Raw genomic sequence first — 12641 nt, forward strand, 5'->3', positions numbered from 1 at the left:
CTGTAGAACTCATGACTATAAGTAAAAGCAAAATGCTCTTACCAACAAATCAAGAGCTACGTTGAAATTCATTCATTTTTTATTTTATTTAATTTTAAAAAATATCCACTTTTAAATTTTGTAAATAAAAATAACATATTTTTATTAAATTATTTAGTTTTAAAATATAATAACATGAAAGCAATTTCTACAAACTAATTTGATTTTGAATTATTTTGATGATGTTAATTTTTATATAATCATTTTCAATATATTTTTATACATGTAATTACATTAAACATATATATTTTGATATAAGGATATTATAATCATTGTGATAGTTGTTCATTTTCTTTCCTCCCTATTTTCTTCTATCTATCCAAATATAAAGAGTGATAATATTTTTTTTCTAATTTTCTTTCCATCCAAAAAGAGGATGAGGGAAAAGTTTAGGGATAAAAGTAACCCTTAATCTAATATTTTTTTTATAAAAATAATAAAAAATGGTGGGACTCACTTAACTAAAATTGAAGTTATGTGTGTTAACAGTGGGGTGATAAGACAATGCATTTCAAACATTCAAGGACAAAAATGATGCAAGATCTAGTTTAGGCAATGCAATTTTTTATAAGGTTCTGGCATATTATTGCTGCTCGTTAGCCTTTGTGGCTCTCTATCAAGAACCTTTGGTTCTCTTATCTATGCTTTTTGGGCACCAAACCACAAAACTAGCTATCTGTTCATGTAGTTGCTATATTGTTGGGTTAAGGATCTCTATATTATCAAGATGACAGTGAATTTGTTTGATTAGTTGGGAACTTGAGTTTGTCTCTAAGCTCCATTTTTTTTATTTATGTTTTTATGTTTACTTTTTGTTGTTTGTTTTTGTTTTGTGGCCTAATCTAATTTAGAAATGAGTCTTTGTTGGTAATTGGTAATGGATCAGCGATTTTTAATAAATTGTCCATTATTTTTTAAAAAAGTAACTTTAATTAATTATATTTTTTTAAAAAAATAAAATTTACTTGTACTAATTTGATCAGAATTAAGAAACGTGCGTGCATGAAGTATTTCAGATTAGGGAAAACGAAAATCAAGGACCTCACAAGACCAGTAATTACAATTAAAAATTTTAAAATATTAAAATCTCAATAATAGACCATAATCTTTATTTGAAATTAAAAACATATATAAATTTACAAAATTATCCTCGAGTATCACTTAAAAAATAAAAAAAAAGATGCCACTAAAATTATTATTGTAAGTTTGGATTATTGTTAATCTTAATTAGAAAAAATAGGATCCACACTTGGAAATTAATTATTTCTCAATATAAAATTAAAATTCACTTGTGAAATTTGCAAAAAGCACTTGTGAATATATAATAGTTTCTTGAAAATTTACCAATTACTTCTAAATATGAAATCAATTATTTGTGAATTTTTATGTTTGTCAATATATAGGTAAATCACTTAAAAATTTAAGAAAAAAATTATTAAAATTACTATCATGGGTTGGAACTAGTATTAATCTCAATTGAAAAAATTATTATCTCAAGTATTATGAGTTGAGACTACTGAAATTATTATTATACGTTGTGACTATTGTTAAATTTATTCCTAAGTGTGCATCCTGGTTTTTGTAACTGAAATTATCAAATTAATAATAGTCCCAATTTATAGAAGTAATTTTAGTAGTGTCTTTTTTTTTCAAGTGAGATTTAATTAATTGTTTTTTACATTTACTTAAGGGCAATTTTGTAAACTCATAGATATTTTTAATTTCAAATAAGGATCATGGTTCATTAATGTGATTTCAATAATTTAGTCCTAAGTTATAATTAATAGTCTTATGAGTTCTTAATTGTTATTTTCCCAAGTTAAGTACCTAAATTTTCTCATTTTTTTCTTATATGTTCTTGTTATTTTTCACCATCTCCTTGCTAATTAATTATACATGCCTTCATAATGAAGACGCTTTATAAAACAAACACATATAAATATAAGACTAGAATCTTAATTAAAATTCATAAAATTTAAAATTTCCATATATATATTCAATTATATTGAAAAAATCATACTTAAAATAATGCCAAACATACATCAAAACATCTCATTATAGTTTAAAGAAAGATATACTTTATCTGGACCAAAATATAGGATATTGTTAACTATTTCATGGTTAAAATCAATAGATAAACTATTAATTTATTAAAAATTACATTTTTTTTAATTACACTCTCATTAAATACGCTATTAGTTTTTTTGACCCTTTTTTTAAAAAGAATCTATGCGCAAAGTGACATAATAATGACAATAGAAATTTTAATGTATATTTTTTCAAAAAAGAGTAATGAATAAATGAAAAAATAATTATAAAAACTACCTAATATAATAATACCTTATATTTTGAATTAAATAAGACTCTTGGAAGATGCTCTATATTGTAGTATGGAGGGAGCATGATATTTCAAAACTTGGACATTTTTTAATGTATTGCATGCAATTTAAAGTAAGCTATACTATTCATTGCTCCTGAAAGTATGGATTTGATTTTATGTTGATGATGATTCGAATTCCCTTTGAGGTTAGTAGCTCCCTCAAAGTAGCTATCAACCAATTAAGTATTTCTTGCTCACTTATTTTATTATTTGTATGTTTATTTTAAATTAATTATGCCTGGTCTTTATTTTTATTGGCCAAGCTTATGCATGATTGTATTTAGAGAAATTGAAAAAATCAGATTTTTGTTAATACATGTCTTGGGTCATAGAGGACAATTTTATCCTTGAAAAGACATTCTTTTTGAGTTATGGTGTGATTTTATCTTTAAATATTTTTTGATGAGCAATCTTGCTGTTATGCTATTCATCATAGTAATATTACTCCTAAATTAATTAAATCGGAGCAAAGTTGCCATTGCTGTTAAAACATTTGCTAGTGTAGCAAGTGGGACTCACTTTTCATGGTGTACCTAAACTATTCTCAAAGGAATAATGTTGCTCTTGTTGTTTAAAAATCAGGAACATCTGTTAATTATAGCTAATGGGATGCACTTTTCATTACCATCTCTCTAATTAATACTGAATCAGGTTAGGATTTCAATTAGATTGTGACATTTCAGTTGCTGAATTAGTTTTTGAATAACCACTTTATGATGGTCTATGAATAGACTTTTTTTTTATAATGCATATAAGAGAGTATATTTATTTATGATAATTAATTTTGTAGGCTAATCTATTCAAAACAATAAGAAGCTGCTTTTTTAACCTAGAAATGTTATTTATATGCTTTCTATTGGATCAAGAGCTCTTCTTATAATGTTGTCATTGTAAATTTATACTTCAACTATTGTCATATTTGTCACTAAAGAAAATTAGTACAAACATTGAACTTCTTCTCAATGTATAGTTCATAACTCGTTGGAATGTTGGTAGGGAATATCATGATATAGATAAATGTTTTTACATAAAATTAGACGTTAAAAGGGATGTAAATGGAATGACACTGGTATAAAAAATAATTTTTATTATCTTTCGTTGGTTAATGGACATTTATGATTTTTAGATGACAGGGACAACGTTGCTCGGATTTAATTAGTTTAGAAAATTTGTTAGTTTAGGAAAAAAATTATACCTTAACTTATGAAAAGTGAGTCCTACTAACTACAATTAACAAATATTTAAATAGAGAGGGCAATATTACTCCAATTTAATTAATGTAGGGGCAACATTACTATGATGAATAATTTAAGGGTAACATTACTTCTTTAAAAATACTTTAATTACGGGCAAAATTATACTTTAACTTTTGTTTTTTTTTTTTTAAATTAAGGTGTTAGCTGCTCTATACAAACACACGGTGGCAGATCCAAAACCCTAAGTTAGTGGCGGTAAAATGACAACATATTAAAATTGGAATTTAATGGGGTCAAAAAAGGTAAATTTTACGTCTTGCATGTAATTTTTGCAAAAGTGACCCTCCAATGTAGGTTTGCCACTGCATACACAAGCTCACGGGAAATCTCCCAATCTCGCATCAAAAGGTGCACCTGTCTTGAACAATGTTGCAGCCCGGATGGTTGGTGCGTCATGATTGGATAGTTCCGATGGAATCGGTGCATAGCTATTTAATCGTTTTGAACTCATGGGCTAACAGATTAAAGTTGTAACCCCTCGTAAATGGTAATAAGCTTCACCCTCGTGATCGACATATATAGTCAAATTTCTTTGCAAAGTCAAATCTCCATCTCCCTTCATTGTCTCTTATTAACCCACTGCAAGAAGCATGTCTAGCATTATTGATTGATCTGTTAATGTCAAGTCTCACACGGTCGAGTTCAGGTGAAATCCAGTGGTTTTTAAATTCTCAAGCTTCATGTCCCCGATTATGATCTGGAGAGGGAGGAATACCACATAGATCAGTATCTATGTATCGCTCTGGAATAAATATTTTGTTGCATTTGTTCTTCCACAACATCCAGCAGACTTGACAGTCCAGGTTTCTCGGCTTGACTAAGATACAGATTTTTTCAGATTCCTTGGACACTGTAAACCTGATTCGAAGAGATTTGTTGGGCATCCATCCCCTCAAAGCCTTACTTGTTGACATTTGTGAGCTGCTCTATGGAGAACGGGAGGTTGAAGTCTTTCACAAGACAAGAGAACATAAAGTGCAATGATGTAATGGCTAAGAACAGTTTTCATGATACGCCTGGACGTCTCCTGGTGCCTATGGTGACACTTCAATACTTAGAAAGCTTTTTGGCACACGAGAGGTTGGTTGACTTACGTCCACCTGATCTTGATTTCTTTTCACTTATACGTAGTTGTCCTCGTGTTATTTCTCAAGCTTTCTGCTTGCTCTTGTTTTATTAAAAAAAAAAAAAAAATCCAGCAGACTTGAGCATATATAGAACACACACAATTATACGTGCGCATGTGGTCTCCGACAAAAGGGCATTCAACTCCAAGGCAATGAATCATATACGCTCCAACAATTATTTCGACTGAGTGGCACATTTAGAGAAGATAACGTGTGGTGATTGGCTTCCTAAACTTGGTCTTCGGCAAGTGGAGAGTTTCTGTGTTTCATTGGCTCATTAATTAGCCAATAAAGTGGGGGAAAAAAAACCCTCGGTCAAGTCTTATATATAGTGATTGATGATTGACATGGAGGTAATTAAGAGGCTCAAGCAACGGCCATTTCAATCAATCGAAATAAATTTTGCCTGTCGGAATATAACAGAAAGACATTTACCAGAAGAAGATAAACATGCGCACCCACACATATACACAGAGTTTTTTTTTTTTTTTTTTTGGGGGGGGGGGAGGGGGTTGTATGGGTTAATAGTTAGGAAACGAAAGGAATACTTGAGCTTTGAATTTTTTTTCCTTTATATTTATTCTGAACGAGGATAAATACAGAATATATGTGATGCACATTTAAAAGAAATAAAAAAATCAACTTTTTTTGGGCGGCTGAGAAAATTCAAACTCATGAAAAATTCCAAAATGTCATATTTGTAGTGTGGGATCCAGAATATTCGAGACAGTGTCCTATGGCCAAAGAATGAATGAAGAAACTCAAAAGTTGTGGTAACCTTGACTTTCTGAAATTGAGCAGAAAATTTCGATGAATAAAGAAATCTGAGTTGATTAGAGGCAGAGAGAGAGAGAGTGCAGAAGAAAATGCATGTAATGTTGTCTTCATCGCAAGGGTCTGAAGTGATGGGGATGAACTCACTTTCGTGAAACCATCTGAGTCACTGATTTTCTCATTTCTGTTCAATGAAAAGATAATGTTTTTGAAATTTTTGAAAACTATATTTGTGGGGAAGTAATTATACTCCAGCTCCAAGTAAATGATCCCTCTGATATTTGTGTAGATGACAGCTACAGATAAAAAGTACCGGGATCAGAAAAATAGAACCAGCGAAAAAGAATTACTAAAATTAGAAAATGGAAATAATAATACTATTCCATTACTTAATATAAGATAGAATTTAAATTTTTTTATCTTTAATAGTTAATATAAGATAAAGTTAGAGTTTTAATATTTTTTAATTTTATTTCTTATTTATTTATTATCATTTAAATTTCTCAACAGAAATTTATTATAATTATTAATTATTAATGGTAAATAAGGATAAAATCAGAAAGTCACATATTCTTTTACAATTTCAAAGTTATAATAATTAAATTTCTTAATGGATTATCAAAAAAAATTCTTAATAAGTGCGGAATTAAGTAATTTCTTCTTATATCAACGGCTAGAGGAGTAATAATATAATAACATCAAAATAAACACCATTATTTTATTAAAAGTCATTAATATCCTGTTTTAATTCATTGGCTGAATATATTTCATTTTTTATTTCTTTTACCGCAGAATTTTGTCATTTTATTTTCAATATAAATTATTCTTAACGATTTTTAATTTTTAGTAAAAAAAACATAGTACTTCATCTTATCAATATTTAATGTGTTATTTTCTAATTAGTGGATTTTTTTTTGTCTCACTTATCCCTTATTTTTTTAACACTTTTCAGTGTTAACTTATTTTTAAATGTGAAATTCTTTCTTTTTGCAAGATCTTAATTAAAAAAGGATAATTTAGCATTAGAATTTCAATGTTATCAGTATATCAGGCTACAAGAATAACCCTCCTCCTTTTTAAAATTTCCCAAAATATATTAAAAAAACATGTCTAAATTTGGTCTTCTTCTTTAAGATAATAACGCGCTAGCATGTCATGCAATATGAGTTATCACTAAGAAATTTGACGTTGTAATTATGCAGAAAACACAAGCAAGCAAATGCTTTGATTATATTGGCCTAAAAAACAGTAACCAATAGTTTAATAAGAAGCTCTCATGGCTCCTCTGAAATTGTGTGGTAACAAAGTCGCCTCCAGATTGGTGGAGCAGGATAAAGCTGCAAACACAACCTCACGGTCAAGCTCCCAAGGTTGATGTGAGAATTTCCATGCACCGTCTGTCTGCCACGTGGCATTCAGGGTAATCTTCATTGTGTGGACGCTAAGGATTCTATCACTAATCCCCTGGATATGCATTTTTGTACACTCGTTTACACCTCCCAACTATAAGTCCTTCTCTCCCCTGTACTCATCTCCTAGCTCTGCATTCCCTCCCAACTACAACAGTCCATTCGCCTTCTCTCTTACCACAAGAAACAAACACTTCAGCCATGGCTGCCTCCCTCTCCACTGTCGGAGCAGTCAACAGAACTCCAGTACGTGCCTCTCCAACCTTAATTTCATCATACGCATGTTTATGTAGTCTCATCAGATCCTGTCCTTTAGATTTGATTGAGAGAGTAAGAACTAACTCTACGGTGTGTTTTTGCAGCTGAGCATTAATGGGTCTGGAGCTGGAGCTTCGGTTCCGAGCTCAGCTTTCATGGGCACGAGCTTGAAGAAGGTCATGGCTTCAAGGCTTCCCTACAAGGTTTCATCTGGGAACTTTAAGGTTGTTGCTGCAGAGAAAGAGATTGATGAGAAGCAGCAGACAGAGAAGGACAGATGGAAGGGTCTTGCTTATGACATGTCAGATGACCAGCAAGACATCACCAGAGGGAAGGGAATGGTGGACACTCTGTTCCAAGCTCCCATGCAAACTGGAACTCACTATGCTGTCATGAGCTCTTACGAGTACCTCAGCGCCGGTCTTCGCCAGTGGGGACACTTTACTTTGGAAACTCTATAGTATCATCACACAGTCAATTTTCTTTAATTTCTCATCTGAATTTGGTCGTGTTTATGATGTCTCAGGTACAACCTTGACAACAACATGGACGGCTTTTACATTGCTCCTGCCTTCATGGACAAGCTTGTTGTTCACATCACCAAGAACTTCATGACCCTGCCTAACATCAAGGTCCGCGTAGAAAGTCCAGACACATGATATTTCTGATTTCTATGATTTGCCTATTGAATTGGGGTATAGAAATTCACTTAATACATGTGTTTTTCATTATATTTACTCACAGATTCCTCTCATCCTCGGTATATGGGGAGGCAAAGGTCAAGGAAAATCTTTCCAGTGTGAGCTTGTCTTCGCCAAGATGGGAATCAAGTAAGTTCTTGACCATACACTATACTAGTGAAAAAATTCTTCAGAGCCTGAGCTGCACATAGGGCCTATGACACTCTTTTCAGATGCCATGTGTACCAGTCTTAAAATATTAAATTAACACTTGGTCGTATTATATTACAGTGTCTAGTGTTGTGTTTCATATTCCTATATTCCTCACCGAAGATGACCCAAGTACTTGGGAATTCATCAATTGACAACTCCATTTGCAACAATATTATACACATATATAGTTCCTTAGCATAGAGCCATAGATCACCTTGAGAAGATTCATACACATGTAGCAAACACTTCATATGTATCAGATTCTTCCAACACACACTGTCATATGTCTTAATTATGCTCTGATGACATGCGCTCGCGCGCATACATACACGCTCTGTTACTTGACATGATTTTGATGTTATACACACACAGCCCCATCATGATGAGTGCCGGAGAGCTGGAGAGCGGGAACGCAGGAGAGCCAGCAAAACTGATCAGGCAAAGGTACCGTGAAGCAGCAGACATAATCAAGAAGGGAAAGATGTGCTGTCTGTTCATCAACGATCTGGACGCCGGAGCTGGTCGTATGGGAGGAACCACCCAATACACAGTGAACAACCAGATGGTGAACGCCACTCTGATGAACATCGCTGACAACCCAACCAACGTGCAACTCCCTGGTATGTACAACAAGGAAGAGAATCCACGTGTCCCCATCATCGTCACCGGTAACGACTTCTCCACCCTCTACGCCCCCCTCATCCGTGACGGTCGTATGGAGAAATTCTACTGGGCCCCCACCAGAGAAGACCGCATCGGTGTCTGCAAGGGAATCTTCCGCACCGACGGTGTCGCCGACGAGGACATCGTCAAGCTCGTCGATACCTTCCCAGGCCAATCCATCGGTACGTGCGTTTATCACACACACACACACACACATAATACATCCTCTTAATTCCCATGACGCCATGTATATGAGTGTGTGTGTGCAGATTTCTTCGGAGCTTTGAGGGCAAGAGTGTATGACGACGAAGTGAGGAAGTGGATATCGGGGATAGGAGTAGAGGACGTGGGGAAGAAGCTGGTGAACTCGAAGGAAGGGCCACCGACGTTCGAGCAGCCGAAGATGTCGGTGGAGAAGCTGTTGGAGTACGGAAACATGTTGGTGCAAGAACAAGAGAACGTGAAGAGAGTCCAATTGGCTGATAAGTACCTGAGCGAGGCTGCACTTGGTGACGCCAACCAAGATTCTATTTCAAGAGGAACTTTCTACGGTTAGCTCCCCTCCCTCCTGCTGGCCCTCATGGGGAGGTTTGCCCATTTGTTCCTTCTTTTTTTATTCTCACTTTTCCTTCTCACCTTTCATTAGTTCTCTCATGTATACTCATATTTAAAGTTATCACTTGATGATCATGTTATATGTCACATGCATGATTTCATTCATCAACAATTTTGCACCAAAAAAAAAAATACTTGTAGAGTCTATAAATTATATTTATATGGATTGGAATCAACAAGTGGTACTGGTCATGATTTTTGGATAATATACACACACACACACACGATCAATTTGAGTATAAGTGGATCAGCGTTTTGGATTTGGAGTGTTTGCTGCTTTCAGTGCTGTCCACCGAATTAATACCTAAAATCTCAACCATTCATATCATGCTCTATTGATGAGAAATTTTATCTAATTTCCTTTAATGAAGGGCTCAGATTTTGGGTATTAGTAGAAGTAGAGAGGACAATAGATACCCTGAATTCCTAGCTTTACTGGGTTAATAAATCGGGTCAAGTCAGGTTTTGAAAACTAGTTGAGTTTAGCTAAGCTAAATATTTGATGCTTGAACTTTGACTGATTTACACCCCCACAATACAAATAGTCAAATACTGAAGCAGTGTGCACTTGCTGCAAAAAAAAAAAAAAAAAACCACACACACACAATATGAGGTAGTGGGCCCCACTTGTTGGGTGGGTTGGGCCCCATCCTATGTGTGTGTTGTATTACTGTGTAGGGTTGAGTGGCACATTGCTTGTGTTGCATGCCAACTCCTGAGTTTCAAATTGAAGTGAACTTGACCCATGCATTTCATCAAGTACACTTAACTTACAGGACCGAGATTTTAGGATAAAATCAAAGTTAAGAAAGATGGTTCGGGTGAGATAAAAATGGTCTGAAATTTGAGCTTGTGTCTTTATTATCCAGGCCAAGCAGCACAGCAAGTAAACATACCTGTTCCGGAAGGATGTACTGATCCAAATGCCGCAAACTTTGACCCAACTGCCAGGAGTGATGACGGAAGCTGCTTGTATCAATTCTAAGCATTCTCGTGGTGCCAAAACGAACATGCTATTTTATATTTGAGACAATCTAATCAAATAATATTTTAATTTCATCTTTTCAAATTCGGATGAATATCCGTCATGGTTTTTGTGTAATATTGTGAACCATGTCTGTTTGAAATCATGCTTTTCTCTTTGTCGTCTCTATGTCTCGGCTCTTGAATTGTTTTCATATGCCATGGAATATGCTTTTGTGAGTCAATATAATTCTCCGAAAAAGGATCCATCTATTTTAGAAAGATTCTCTTTTTCCTCTACTCTAACAATCATCTGCTAAGGAAACTTCACTTAAGTTTGTATTTAACCCTGAAAAACATGATTGAATAAAACTTTTTTTAAAAAAATAAAGAAATAGGAAAAAAATCAGTAATTGTTATGAATAAAATATAGAGAGAATGAAAATGAGAAGAGGAGGAGGAGGAGAAAGAATAGAGGCAATAGAAATAGGCATAACCTCTCTTGTATTCATTTTCCATTCTTTACAATGCAAATAACATGCCCTATTTTACTAACGTAAACTTATATCAAGGGTTACACAAGTAATAATAGAAAACAAAGAGTAATAAACACTCATCAAATGGTGGGATTTCATGAGAATAGATGAAAGGGTGAAGGAGATGGACATTCACATGACATTTAATATTCATAACGCTCCCTCTTGGATATCCATTATGTAAGAATGTACCTCATTGAAAACTTTAAGAAAAACTCTGTGAGACAAAAATATAATAAAAAAAAAGAGTACATCATTTATTTGTATGTTATCTAATGCTGCCTCATTAAAAATCTTATAAGAAAAGCTCAATAGAACAAAACTTTGGTTAAGAAAAAAAAAAGTACAACATGCATTTACTCCCTCTTATGACAACATCACTTTTAAATTATTGTACTTCAAGATAATATATTAATTTCTCAAATGCGACTGTCAATATTTTTTTCAAGTAGATCTTACTCCTAATCAAACCATACTAAATGCATTATCATATATTAAAAATATATTTTCAGGATATAATGCTTTTCTCATATGATTAAAAATATATTTTCTCATATATTAAAAATATATCTCGTTTTCAATATCTGTTAGTTCACCAGGAATTTAAATTTGCTAACAAAATTATATCATATACAATATTAGGAAAATGTATAAATATTAATAAATATATGGTACTTCAAGACCAATCAAATTAGCATAGTCTCATAGACAAAATAAATATAGCATAATGATTTTATAATCATTGGTATTAAATATTAAATCAATAAGTTAAATCCAAACTCGATATCAAAATTTTATTGTCAAATTTTTTTGATCAAAATCTATCATTTTTTTTAAAACATGTTTGAACTATTTTAACATGCACGCACGCGCGTGCAATATTTAATAGACGCACGTGCACACACACTAATTATAATATTTAATGCACGCATTATATTTTAATTTCACACACACATACTAACTATAATATTTAATAGACGCATTATATTTCAATTTCATGTACTATTAGATTAATAATATATACAAAAATTCACCACAAGATAATACACTTGAACATCATTAGATATTTGTGAAAATCTTTATTGTCACATAAATATTCATTTATCCTATAATAACATTTACATTTAAAATATTTAGACTGCATGTTCATGATTTTCACATATTAAAAATTAATATAATTCTACTCATATTTCCTCTTTTCCTTTGTCTTTTTTTATTTGGCCAATCATTGTTTGTCTACTTTTCATGAGAAATTTGTATAAAATATCCTCATTTAATCATGCGATATTATCATCAAAATTATTGTCGACAACTTTATACTTTCAGTTCCATTTTTCTAAGTGTGACATGACTTATTGAGATCTCTCTTTATTACTTTCAGGTATCTAAACCTCTTTTGAGACTTTTAGAATCAATTATGTCTTAACTCTCTTCTAAAGTGTATGCCTCCTTAACATAATCATCTTAATTGCATGCTCTTCTTTTACCAAGATTTTGTATTAGTAATAAGTTAATCTCTCATGCTTCAGGGATATCTCATTTTAAAAATATTTTTAGCTAGAACAAGAAATTTAATAATTCTCATATAAATCAGTGACTATGTCTGGCAAATACTTTTGTCATGTTTCAAGAATGTAACATTGAGTGGCATGTTAACTTTAAATGTATATTCATTGACGGGGAGACCCAGCCTACAAGTTTATGCAAATCCATTCAAGACAAAAAAAA

The 12641-nt window shown here is 32.6% G+C and overlaps 1 protein-coding gene and 1 long non-coding RNA gene across 3 annotated transcripts; both read left to right on the plus strand.

The window, feature by feature from the left end:
- Positions 1 to 3895: 3895 nt before the first annotated feature.
- On the plus strand, positions 3896 to 5302 carry LOC129300642 (uncharacterized). Its single transcript, XR_008590804.1, has 3 exons — positions 3896 to 4162; positions 4504 to 4755; positions 4875 to 5302. It is a non-coding gene; the product is annotated as an uncharacterized LOC129300642 (long non-coding RNA).
- A 1769-nt stretch (positions 5303 to 7071) lies between these two features.
- On the plus strand, positions 7072 to 10563 carry LOC129303107 (ribulose bisphosphate carboxylase/oxygenase activase 2, chloroplastic). 2 transcript variants are annotated; one of them, XM_054942155.1, is made up of 7 exons: positions 7072 to 7231; positions 7348 to 7673; positions 7770 to 7875; positions 7988 to 8073; positions 8509 to 8981; positions 9069 to 9387; positions 10284 to 10563. In XM_054942155.1, exons 1-6 carry the CDS (start codon positions 7187 to 7189, stop codon positions 9353 to 9355), a joined length of 1323 nt encoding a protein of 440 aa, XP_054798130.1. In that variant the 5' UTR covers positions 7072 to 7186; the 3' UTR covers positions 9356 to 9387; positions 10284 to 10563. The 2 variants fall into 2 exon arrangements, with proteins under 2 accessions (XP_054798130.1, XP_054798129.1); XM_054942154.1 differs by having other exon boundaries at positions 9069 to 9350.
- The last annotated feature ends 2078 nt before the right edge of the window (positions 10564 to 12641 follow it).

This window comes from Prosopis cineraria, unplaced genomic scaffold, assembly GCF_029017545.1.
Source record: "Prosopis cineraria cultivar Desert tree isolate PC_DT_omini unplaced genomic scaffold, ASM2901754v1 PC2, whole genome shotgun sequence".
NCBI lineage: Eukaryota > Viridiplantae > Streptophyta > Magnoliopsida > Fabales > Fabaceae > Prosopis > Prosopis cineraria.

Bases quoted from the DNA above. Each gene is read 5' to 3' on its own strand.
- LOC129303107 (XM_054942154.1), top strand. From the start codon at position 7,187: ATGGCTGCCTCCCTCTCCACTGTCGGAGCAGTCAACAGAACTCCA. The intron at 7,232-7,347 runs GTACGTGCCTCT...GTGTTTTTGCAG, and splicing joins GAGCAGTCAACAGAACTCCA to CTGAGCATTAATGGGTCTGG. The intron at 7,674-7,769 runs GTGGGGACACTT...ATGATGTCTCAG, and splicing joins CTCAGCGCCGGTCTTCGCCA to GTACAACCTTGACAACAACA.